The 12,946-nt window shown below is 48.6% G+C and overlaps 1 protein-coding gene across 1 annotated transcript; it reads right to left on the bottom strand.

Annotated features, from left to right (window-relative positions):
• Positions 1-1,258: 1,258 nt before the first annotated feature.
• LOC148510643 (uncharacterized) lies at positions 1,259-6,032 on the bottom strand. Its single transcript, XM_088442560.1, has 4 exons — positions 5,645-6,032; positions 2,095-2,964; positions 1,799-1,821; positions 1,259-1,648 (listed from the first exon to the last, which is right to left on the bottom strand). Exons 1-4 carry the CDS (start codon positions 6,030-6,032, stop codon positions 1,259-1,261), a joined length of 1,671 nt encoding a protein of 556 aa, XP_088298686.1.
• Between the last annotated feature and the right edge of the window lie 6,914 nt (positions 6,033-12,946).

Raw genomic sequence — 12,946 nt, 5'->3', positions numbered from 1 at the left:
GGGGTGCAAAGTTGCGGGAACACACCAGCAGGCTTGGGACAGTCCCCTAAAGGTAAACTGCTTAAAATTTTTTTTTTAAATACTTTAGATCACCCCAAGAAAGTACTTTCGTTTTGGGAGTGAAAAAAAGAATCAAAGTTGGGGGACAAAGTTAAAAACTAGCAAAATAGACTCCAGGGGGTCCCCCAAGTATGCCCAACCTGTTTTTTTGATTGCAGGTGCTTACTGAAGGTGCGTTTTTTTACGTTTTTTAAAAACTAATTTTAGCGATTTTTAACCATGCTTGCACCCATATTCATGTATCCCATATTTGCTGGGACTACTTATTTTTGCAAAAAAACCCCTGCAAAATGCTATTCTTCACCACTTGTGCAAAGACGCTAAATAGCAGCAATTGAGAGCATTTAAGCACCCCAAATACCTTCAGCAGGGCTATTCGGGGGTAACCATAGTGATCCCCCATATCAGTGCATCTTTTGGGGGGTGTCAGGCTGATTTCCCCAAATCTAACAGTACTTTTCGCCAGTTTGAGACTCGCCGGGTAGCGTTTTTGCGTCCTTTGGAATTGAATCGGGCGAGAAACGGCCGCGCGCATGGTAAGTGTTTCTTCAAAAACATGCGATGTAGGCGGAAAGTCCGGCAGTCGAAAAGTCCTGAACTTTTCGCCGGCAATTGAATACGGGCCTATGTATCTAAATAAATACATTTCTGAGCATTTTTTTTCAGGCGTCCATAACTTTATTGCAATTAAACACAATATATAACAGCTTACACTAACTTATACTAAAATAAAGACAGGACACAGACTGCTTTGGTTAAATGGTCATAACTTGCTTTTATTAAAGGTATGACCCTGAATTATACTTTAATTATTGAATTTAATTTATTGGGAGGCAAAGAAGGATGCTACAACCAATCAGCTCCAGCCATATGAACTTAGCCAATATTAGGGAACGACTGATACGCCCCCCCTGTGGCCATTGTGACCAATATTAGGGAGCGACTGAAACGCCCCCCCTGCGGTCATTGTAAGCTAAGCTGCGAAGACTCACAACCCGTATGATATTGCATAGTACGAGCGTGTCCGCAGAGACAGACGCCCAAAGTCCTCCCGCAGAGGTAGGCCATACTATGACCATTTAAAGGATATGTGCTCCACAACAAAATATTCTTACACTTTACGTGGCCGCTGGATTGTAGCATCTTCTCGCCACCGCCAGGTTCCAAAGAACCGCAGCCTGCCACCCAAACCAAAACACTAGACCGCATCCAAACAGGAAAAAACATCACCCAAAAACAGACCTAACCCCAAATCTGATAAATGCACCCCATCAGGGCGAAAAAATGGAGCCTGTTCTAAACGTAAACTTGGGTGCCGAACCACCAAACCACCTGACCCGGAGACAAAACGAGAAACAGCCTTGTTAATCTTCCTGCGAGCCTTATCCAAAGCCAACAGGTCCCTCGAACCCCTCCAAACATGGCGAGGGATAATTTCCGACCAGACCAAACGCACCTCCGGCCACCGGGACCGAAGGGCGCACAAATCAGCCTGCATCCGCAAGATCAGATCTATACCCTTAGACTGCTCCACATCATTGCCTCCGAGGTGAATCACACGCCATGCCGGGTGCCCACAGCGCATCTCCTGCTGAAACAAGAATTCTAAAAGAGCTGGCCACCGCATGCCCCTGACTCCAAACCACCGAACCTGACGCCCCCCTGACAACAGGGATGCCCTTTTTGCCATCGCATGCCTTTCAGCCCAATAAATAAACGAATGGCCCACAAGCCAGACTTGCTCAGAAGACACGGACATAGCTGTAAAAGAGCAAAAAGAACTAAAACGTCAGTAAACTTAGGAGGAGAACGTTAGTAACAATGCCCAGGCGAAGGAGAAAATCCAAAAAAACCTCCTTTTTGTCTTAGTGATCCATGAGCCGTGTATAATAAGCCAATTGAATTACGGCCCTTTTTTTGGAGGAAAAATTAAAAAATCCCTTCACACCCTCAATTTTTGAATGCTAGCCATTCAAAAACTGGCGGGTAAACTACGTTTCTGGGTGAGAAAAAACACAACTTAAAGCTTATCACATCTAACATATGATTTATAGGCGGATGACCTCCATCTCCCAATCGCTTGAATGGCAGACGGAGGCAATCCGCTAGCTGCTGCACAAGTAGCCGCGCCAATACGGAAAGAATGCGTCCCGTAATGCGCAACATCTAAACCCAGCTGACCCAAACAGCGCTTAAACACAGCAGCAAACTGAAACTTAGTCAAAGGGGAGGAATCAGCATGTAATAACCATTGCGCGCCAACTGACGGGCGCAGACCCGCATATATCCCAGCTAAGCGCAAAGGGCAAATCTCAGAATTAGCATGAGGCTTGATGGTAACCCAACGCCCACGCTCTAACTGATCAGTTTTGGAACGTGGAATTTTGCACAGGATAGCCCCCGCCAGGATTACCACATGCTTAAATAATAGCCCTGAATCAGCAGACCTCTTACTAGATGCCACAAGCTCACTAATCCGAAACGCGCCAAAAAAAGCAAGCGCAAACGCTAAACGTAACAAAAAAGACTCAAATTCGGAAGATGTAATCAACGAAACTACCCCTATCAACCGCTGCAGCAGGGCCAGGTCAATCGGCCGGTGAGAATCAGCCACCATGGGACTTTCTTTAGCCCAACCCTTAAGGGCCTTAGACAGCACAAAGGACTTTGTGGGATCATGACCGCCGTGAAGGCGAGAGAAAAAAGCAATACCTGCAAGGGCAGAAGCCATGGCCGCCTTAGATCGGCCCCTCTGATAATGGTCCCACACAAATTCAACTAAACGCTGATCTAAAGACTTACCCACCCGATAAGCCTCCCAGTCGCGCCAAGCTGCCTCGTAAACTCGCAAAGTTGACGGAGCCAGGGACTTCCGGGCCAGACCAATTAGTCCGGCTCGACAATCTGCCAGACAGAAGACGGACACGTCATCCCAATCGGATTAGCCTCAGGGGCCAACACCCGAAACCTATCAAATTGAAAGCGGGATAGTGAATCCGCTATCCCGTTTTCAATGCCCGGTACATGCCGCGCCCTAAAGACAATATTCGCCTTCAAACATCTCAAAACTAAAAACCTCAACAGACGCAGCGCCATAGGAGAAGAAGAACGCTGATTATTAATAGCGTGCACCACGCCCAGGTTGTCACACCAAAAAATTATGTTCTGGTTAGACAAACTGTCAGCCCACAAATCCACAGCCACTATTATCGGAAAAAGTTCCAATAACAACAGGTTATACTGCAATCCGCGAGCTATCCATGATGCCGGCCATGGAGCAGCGCACCATTCGCCCTGAAGCCAGTTGAACCTGCAGCATTGGTGAACAACTGCAATTCAGCATTGTCAACCGGCTGCAATGGCCAAATTAACTCGAGGTTGAAATCCAACAAAAATGAAGCCCACACCAGGAGGTCATCTAGGATTTCCCTGGAAAGGCGAACACTAAAATGCGGGTTGGAGACTCCCGCAATGGCCCGCTCCAATTTACGGCAAAACACCCTCCCCATCGGGATGATCCGACATGCAAAGTGAAATGAACCGAGGACCGACTGCACATGGCGCAATTTAACCTGCCGAGAATCTAAGCAACATTGAATCTGACCTAGCAATCGCTGCACCTTATCGTCCGGCAAACGGCAGCACCCAGCAACTGAGTCCACTTCGATAACTAGGTAAGACAAGCAAGAAGTCGGACCCTCTGCCTTGTCTGTGGCCACAGGAACGCCGAGCACCCGAAAAAGGGCCTGCGCAGAAAACAACACGTCCCCACACACTGTGCTATCATGTGGGCCGACGAACAAAAAGTCATCCAAATAATGTGCGATACCGGCATGGCCAGTGCCAGCCTGGATACACCAATGCAAAAAGGTGCTGAACTTTTCAAAATAAGCACACGAGATAGCACAGCCCATGGGGAGGCACCTGTCAACAAAAAATTGACCGTCTAACATAAAACCCATAAAACGTAGGGACTCGGGGTGCAACGGAAGCAGGCGGAACGCAGATTCCACATCCAATTTTGCCATCAATGCCCCAGGACCAAAACCCCTAATCATAGCGAGCGCCTCATCAAATAGCTGGTACTGGACTTGGCAAAGCGAGTGGGGGATTGCATCGTTCAAAGAGCCCCCATGAGGGTACGAGAAATGCTGTATCAAACGGAATTTACCCTGGACCTTTTTGGGCACGACTCCAATGGGAGAAATGCATAGGTCCTGCAAAGGAGGGGAGGGAAAAGGCCCGGACATACGGCCCAACGCCACTTCAGCAAAGACTTTCTGTCGTACCACATGGGGAAAGCTCTCTGGCCGACCGCAAGTTCCGGGAGGAGACTACATGCAAAGCGCCAGCTACGGGTAATCGGAAACCCAAACGAAAACCATCCAGCAAAAATTGGGAATCGTCCCGCAAAGGATACCAGCCCAACCATTTCGCTAACTCGTCTAGCACCACCGGAGAATAGGCCTTACTTGTCAACTCCGGTAGCGTCAGACCTGCCCCTTGAACCACCCTTTGCTCCTGACTTACAATCTTTAGCGGGGAGATTACCATTACAGGTGCGGCAGGAGTGACGAAAACGACACCCTGAGCCCCGGGAACACCGAAAGTCATTATAGGCGAAACACTTCCCTTTACCGAGCATGTTCGCTCCAGCACGCGAAGGGAGAGAAGCCTTCCTACTCTGTGCCCCTTCCGCAGGCGCCTTAGGCCCTGATTCAGACCCACTCGCAAGTGGCTGTCCGCTCGCAAGTGGGTCGATGGTCTGCACTGAGCATGCGCGCGACGGAGGGAGCTCCGTCGTGCGCATCCGCCAGACGCGATGAGCGAAGGAAAGTCCTTCGCTCGTTGTGTCTGATCAAAGAGGGCGTGCTGTCGATGTTGATTGACAGCACGCCCCCTTTGGTGGGCGTGCCTCCCTGATGGGGGCGTTCCCAAGGGAACGCCTACCTTCAGAAGCCGGCCCACTGACATCACTAGTGATGTCAGTGGGATTGATTTTGGCTCTGATAGAGCCAAAATCACTCCGGGCCTTGCGGTTGAAAACCTCAACCGCAGGCTCCGGCTCGCAGTTTCGATGGTCGCGATGGTCACGACCATCGCGGCCATCAAACTGCACGCTCGTATAGGCTGTGGGTGGTGACCCACAGCTATACGAGCGTCCAGGGGGACGCTCCATAGTTATGGAGGACGGCCCTCATTCAGAGCGTGCGCTCTGCTCAGAGCGTACGGCTCTGAATGAGGGCCTTCGTTTCCTGGGTAACAGCTAACCAGACCTCGCCATCCTTACGGCCCAGAGGCATAACCAGCTGATCGTCCTGCTTCCTACGAAACTGTTCGTCGTAATCTCTCCAAACAAAGCCCTTGGATTTGATAAAAATATCATGCACCAAATGAATATACTTTATTACATTATGGTGCTCCGTTGGGCGCGTTTCAAGGTAGCAGGCCGAAAAAAACAGTATACCGCTAAGCCAATGATGAAAACCATGGCAAGAATCCTCCCCGCCACCCCCAGGTTTTTTGGCTTTATCTAAAGCTTTCTTCATGTCATCGGTTAGAGAAAAAACATCCACAAACTTACCCTTGCGAATCTTGTCCCTAACTCGCTTACGCAAACCCCTGTCCACTGCCGTATTGGCACAGTGAACCATACCCGCATCTTCAACAGGCGCTACAACAGCAGCCAGAGCTGACTGACGCTTAGCTGCTTTCCTAACCAAACGCTGCGCAACCAGTTTATCTAATTTTCGCGGGCGCGTCGGCGAGCTAGACGAGGAGCTACTATCGCTAGACCCTGGAGATTCCATATCGAACTGCAAAGGAGGGACAGCAGACTCACCACCAGCCAGACCCGACATCCCGTCACCGACAGCCTCCGGCACCGCAACATCAGGGGCAACAATCACGTCACCTGTAGCAGGACCGGCCACGGCGCTACCACTCGAGATCCCAGCACCACCAGAAGCCATCGCTGGAGCACTAGGCAAAACACTGCGGCGAGACATAGAGGATGGTAAATCACTGGACACCACAGCGGGGGTACTCGAAACTGTCGCTGGGTGAAAAACCGGGACAGGAGGAGAAGGAGTTAAAGGGGGCGGCGCAAACCGCACTGAGAAGGCGCTGGTGGGCGTGGGGCAGGATCCTGTGGGGGAACAAACTGTTGCGGCCAAGATGGGGCGGAAGGAGAATTAACGGGCACAGGGTAATTTGGGAAAGGATAAGGCTGGGCAAAAGAGGGGTGCCAATAAGGAAAAGGGGCCCCCGCAGGAGGATAAAGAGGGTAATTGGAAAATTGGCCAGGAAAAGTAGGAAAAACCGAAGGTTGGGAAACTGAAGGAAAAACTGGGGAGGACCATGAAGTGAGGGAAGGAGCAGAGGAAAAAACAGGGAAAGAAGGATGGGCTGCTGGAAGAGGAAAGGGGGGGAGGGAAGAAACAGGCTGGGAGGAACGGGGGGGGTTATAGAGAGGGGGGGCAGCACCCACCCCGGCAGGAACTGTAGGGTGGTAAGGAACAGGGCCCCCAGGGTAGTTGGACCACATGTAAATAGGAGCTGAAGGCTGGTGATATGGGGCGGGGCCCGGAGGCAAAATGGCGGCCGCGGGGGGGAGGGGGGCCGGCGCTGGCCGTATGGAGGACTGGGCCCCCCGCAGCTTGGTACAGCATCGCGGGGGTGAAGGGGCGTGCAGCGCTGGCCGCATGGTGGACCGGGCCCCCTGCAGCCTTATACGGCGCTGCAGGGGGGCACCCGGCAGCAGGGGACATCAGGAGGCCAGGAGCGGAGGGAGGAAGCGCCTGGCTGGAGCTGCACACGGGCGCAATGAATGCCGGGTCCCCCGCAGCTTTATACAGCGCAGCGGCGGGGCACCCGGCAGCGGGGGACATCAGGAGGCCAGGAGCGGAGGGAGGAAGGGCCTGGCTAGAGCTGTTGGAGGGAGGTTGCCGGGGTGAGCGGTGACCCCGCAGGAGACGGGGACCGCTCGCCCGCGGAGGAAAAGGGCCCAGCAGGAGGGAGCACGTAGTCGGCAGCGGGGGGCAAGGCAGGTCCCCAGGCAGCATTTGAGCTTCTGCCGGGGACAAAATGGATGGCAAACTCAGGCGGCGCCGTGCAGGAGGAGGTGGGGGGGGCTGGTGAATTCATGAATCGGCGGGTGGGTACTGAACGTTTTGGGCGGGGCATGAAAAAGGGGGGGGGAGAGGTGAAAGAGAAAGGGAAAGTGGGAAATGGAACAAGAGTGAAAATAAGAAAAATGAAAAACCAGAGGGGAAGCAAACAGACAGGAGGGGCACAAAAAACAGGAGAATACAAGGGGCAGGGAGAAGAAAACAGACAGGGAGATATAAAAGACAGGGAGATACAAGTATAAATGTCACCGGATACAGTTCCTGAGGATGGCACCCAGGACAAACACCGACCAGAAAAAGAAGTTGCTGGGCGTACACCAGCCTTATAAAGTCCACCACGCCACTCCCACAAGCTCCCACATGGTCAGCGACCAACCAACCATGAAAACCCCCCCAAACTACTGTACCTAGCAACTGCTGACAAATTCCAACCAATTACAAAAAACTAAGGACTCTTATATAGATTTAAACTTAATCAGTTCTCATCTCTTCTTAAAGAAAGCCATTTAAATGTTATAAATTAAAAGTTATACATAGGCACTGAGCCCACACTCAGGCAAAATAGACCACCGTCTATTAAATCCAGGCTCTGGACACTGTTTTCCCTCTTTTTCAGCATTGTTTGGAGGTCTGAATTTCTTTTAGTATATGAAATCTTTCAGGACTTGGTTGCTGTTTTGCATTCATGTCTGGACACTAACATCCCTTTCAGACATAAGATCTGGGATATACACGGGTACTTCCCGGGTCAATCAACTCTGGAAATTCCCAGGTCTTAGTCTGAGACCCTCATTCACACTATACCAAAACCCGGGACATTCCAGGGTTGGATACATTCACACTGAACCTGGGTCTGCCCTAAAATTTGGTGTGGATTTAAAGGAGACATTTTTTTGTTTTGTTCACATAATATAAAAATTAGCATTGGCATAAAGTTTGTTTAAAATTTTTTTTTTTTTTTTATTGAAAATCAATACATTTTTACATTACAAAATAAGAAAATTATGAATATAGCCATTATAAAGTTTTGGTCTATACAAAGACACAATTTTCACATAAAAAAGTTAAACATAAAATAATACACACTTAAATGTATTTGCTCCCCAGGCCATGTGGTCCGGGCACCTGCAGTTGATGTCATCTGCAGATGCACAGAACAGCCAATGAGAAAGTTTTCTTAAAACCCGGGTCTAAAAACCTGGGTTGGATGCATTCACGCCAAAGCCTACCCGGGTTTCACCTGGGATAAACCTTGGTACAGAGCAGGGTCATGGACCCAGGACTTTGACCTGGGTCGTTTCTGTTCACACATAGCAAAAACCCAGGTTGATTCACGTTCACGGCCAAAAACAATTTTCAAAGAAAGGACCCTTTTCCCATCTACTGTATAAACGTGGCTCAGCCTGGTAGGCTGTAGGGCCTTAAAATGAGCTGATTACTGGACTTTAGTATATTAAATGCCAGGTTTTACACTTACACTGACTGCGGGTGCCTTTTTACATTTGAACTTGCAACCTGCCAGGAAGCAGCGGCTTCACAAATGCTGCTGCTTCGTAAATAATTCCCATAGTGTATCTTCTATAATACAAGAAACATCTGCTTGATGAGTAAGTGGCGGAGTAATAAATTAAGTTAGCTGAACCCAGATGTTTTGCAATGGAGCATTACTATATGTGGTAAAACAATTGCTGCCTCGCAGCAATGGTAGTTTTCAGTTCAATCCTAACTAGGGCCCTATCTATGTGACGCTTGTATTCTCTTCCATGCTTGTGCGGGCTTCCCCTGGGTACTCTGTTTTTTTCCCACACTGTAAAAGCATAGGTTAATTAGCGGCTGACTAAAATGTATCCCTGTAGGTACATTTGTGCGTTATGGAATGTAAACTGTGAGGTTCTGTGAAGCAGGGACTGATGTGAATGACAAAATATTATCTGTCAGTACAATTTGTGGCACTATATTAATATATGTCATAGTTGTGTCCTATACATTCTTAGATTAGGTTATTACCATGTCATTTTCTACACAAACATATATATGTTCAAAACCCCAGGGCTATGAAGCTGCTGGCGCAGGGGCATATCTATAATGGGTGCAGGGTGTGCGGGGAACACGGGCACCTGGGTCCAGGGGAACCCCGCACCGCACACCCTGCACCCATTATATTACTTACCTCTCCGGAGTCCCACGTCGGCGCGGGGGTCCGGTGCTGTAAAACGACTGGAAAATGGCCGCGGCAGCCATTTTCCCATCATTTGCGCATTCGCAGTACAGGGAAAATGGCCGCTGCGTTTGTGCGCATGCGAGACCTGTAGGTCACGCATGCTTACTCCCGTCACTGCTCCGAAAAGGAGCAGTGAAGCAGCTCAGGGGGATAGCTGATTTCGCATCAATGATGAATTGCTCCAGATTCCACGGCGAGTTAGAATGTTAATTATCGTGGTCCGATAATTAACATCATGAATAGGCCCCCTAGTGTTTTACTGACGCCTCAGTAATTTAATTTGACACAGTTGAAACATTAAATGTTGACCTGACTTATTTAATGAGGCTGGGAGGAAATTAGGTTATAGTAGTAATATAGGTACAATTAGGGCTGCCCACAAATTTTAGTTTTTTAATTTCTGGTGTATTCAACAGTAACGGATGCATTTTATAACTTTGCAACTCAAGTACACTTCAATTCAAAAAAGTAATCTTACATGTATGGAACAATGGGGGAGATGTATTAACGGCAAAAATGCGGTAAAACCCCCGAAAATGCAGTTTTCTGTGGTTTTACCGCAACCCCCGTATGTATTAAGCAGCAGAATGCACTGCATTCTACTGCTTTGCGTCGCTAGGTAACGCCACCCAATAGAAGCCTATGGGCTTCTTAACGCGACGCTCGGGGCTGGGAGGGATCCGATCGGATCCCTCCCATGAGCCCCCGCGGCCCGCTTCCTTCTGCACATGCGCTGCATTCTGCTGCTTTGCGTTGCTAGGTAACGCCACCTTCAGGTGGCGTTACCCAATAGAAGGCTATGGGCTTCTTAATGTGAAGCTCGGGGCTGGGAGGGATCTGATCGGATCCCTCCCATGAGCCCCCGTGGCCCGCGTCCTTCTGCGCATGTGCAGAAGGACTTCTGGGTGTTCAACCCGGAAGTCCCTCTGCCCGGCAGCATTGCATAGTACAGCTCTCATTGAGAGTGCTGTCCTTTGCGAAATCCTTGGTACATACCGCGGTAATGAACCGCGGTATGTACGCAAAGTCAAGGGGGATGTGCCGCATCGGCGATGTCGCCGTTAATACATCTCCCCCAATATCTATCTATATTTCTGGGTTACTGCCTTCAACCTGTTTTTTTTTTTATCACATCCCAGTTTCAGTGTAATAAAACTGTATTACTGTTCTGTATACTGTGCTTCTCTCTAGTAATGGGGGTGTCACCAGATCACAGATAGTTTTCTTGACAATTTAAGACAATTCCCTTTCAATCCAATTTTTGGATTGAAAGGGAATATAAGGTATATGAGGTATATAAAGGGTCATGAGGGGGATCTAAGCTGGCATATAAGGGCATAAGATGGATTTGAGGCATATAAAGGATCATGAGGGAACTCTAGGCTGTCATAAAAGGACATGAGGGGGCTCTGAGGCATATATAGGGGCATGAGGAGGCTCTGGGCTGGCATATAAGGGCATGAGGGGGCACTGAGTCATATAGAAGGGCATGAGGGGCTCTGAGGCATATATAAGGGCATGAAGGGGGTTCTGAGGCATATATAGGAGCATGAGGGGGCTCTGAGGCATATATTTGGGCATAAAGGGACTCTGGAGCATATACAGGGGTTTGAGGAGGTTCTGGACTGGCATATAAGGGCGTAAGGACGCTCTGAGGCATATACAGGGGGCATGAAGAGGCTGGGCTGTCATATAGAGGAGCATGATGGGCTTAGGCTATTTATAACAGTGGTAAGAAAACTGCTTGATGTCTGAAAAATAAAATGGCTTTAACCCTACTGCAGTTTTGACCACTCCCCTGGCCACGCCTCCCTGTCCTGGAATCTGAAGCGGAAAAGGTTGTACATGATTCAGGTGCTGTAACCCACATTAAGAGATGTCTACTTTTTATTTTCTAAATATGACCAGAAAATGACAGAAGCTGATTAGTTGCTATGGGTTACAGCACCTTTTCAGGTGCATCAGTTTTCATAAAAGTACATCAATAACTTCTGCATTTCACCCTTCATTTTCCTATATCAAAAAATAAGATGCTCTCTGACCACCATGTAGTCTGTCCAGACAAACTGTAAATGTAAATACCCCACCTACATGTAACATATTTCTGTCACTTACTATCTGGATGGAAACTCTTACTATAGACAGAAAGCAGAATAAAACAAAATCATATCTGCATGTGAGATTCCTATCTTGGTACTTCCAATATGAGAGTATATGGGAGTGTAGTAATTATTGGAATGTGACCAGTGACAAGAATTAGATATAAATTCAAGGCAATTGGGTGGCTGTAGTCAGGGCCAGATTAACAATGGGGGTGGAGGTATACAGCTCCAGGCCTCCACTTAACAATAGGCATATCCTCATGATGGAATAGAGATTATGCACGGTACCAATGGGTACCATAAACTGCAGCCTGAAGAGAACGGGGGTCTTCTAACTAAACCCTAGACTAGAAATTTGGAAATACAGAATATCTCCGGCACTGTGAAGGATAATAATGAATGGGTTATGTCACACCCAGTTTGCAGGGGATGTTTCTATGACACACTTTATGAAAAGGCCAGGTCTTTAAAGCAGGAATGTAGGTGAACCATCATAGGCATGCACAGAAACAAGCACAGGGGGTGCCTCAAAGAGAACTCCCCCATCCCCACTGTGTCATGGACTACCCCCTCACCCCTCCGGGACATACACTACTCATTGCCCAGGTCACACAAGTAAATAGTATATGTCGTGATCGAAGTAGTCCTGCTGCATTCAATTTCATAAGCATAACTAACTCCTCTCCTATCCAGGATTCCTTAGAAAGATCCTTGAGTGCTACGCCTGCTGTTGCTGCTGCGGTGGATTTTCATCCCAGAAAGGGACCAAGAAGACTACTAGTAGTAATTTAAAAAACAATTGACTATTAAACAATCCTTTGATAGAGAAAGTAAGTATAACAGCTGTCACCCAGTTGCACAGCCACTGACGCCATGACGGCTGTGCTAGTATTAGATGGTGAAATAATAGAAAATCAGGATGATAGTGTGGAAGAATTGCAAACGGAGGATGAGGGGGAAATTTGTGCCCTATCTGACACTAAAGAGGATGTTGATGATGAGGATGTTGTTTGTGTAAACCAGCCACCAGTGGCAGCAGTTCTTGCTCATGATAAAGAAAGCCAGAAAAGCCACGTCTTGGATGTGGAATTATTTTAATCTAAATTCTGTCAACAGTTGTGAAGTCATCTGTTCCATTTGTAAAGCCAAAGTTAGCAGACGAAGGGACTGCCCAGATCTGGCTATCAGCAGCAAGCAGCAGCTGTGACACTGCAGTGCTGAAAGCTGGCCAGGCCGCAGGAATTTTGACCGGCAGCGTTGTTGCAGTACTCATGTCTGCAACTCTTCCGGGACCTGATTGCCAGCAGCAGGTGACAGCATACAGTGTAATACACTGCAACGCTGCAGAGAGCAGGCAATGTCGGGGGAATACTTGTGGCAGAGTGGGGGCTGATCGCCCCGTCCGCCCTCCCTATAATCCAGCCCTGGTGGGA

This window comes from Taudactylus pleione, unplaced genomic scaffold (assembly GCF_031769625.1).
Source record: "Taudactylus pleione unplaced genomic scaffold, aTauple2 ptg000314l, whole genome shotgun sequence".
NCBI lineage: Eukaryota > Metazoa > Chordata > Amphibia > Anura > Myobatrachidae > Taudactylus > Taudactylus pleione.
The sequence above is the reverse complement of the archived record's forward strand: the minus strand, read 5'-3'. Positions and strand labels throughout refer to the sequence as shown.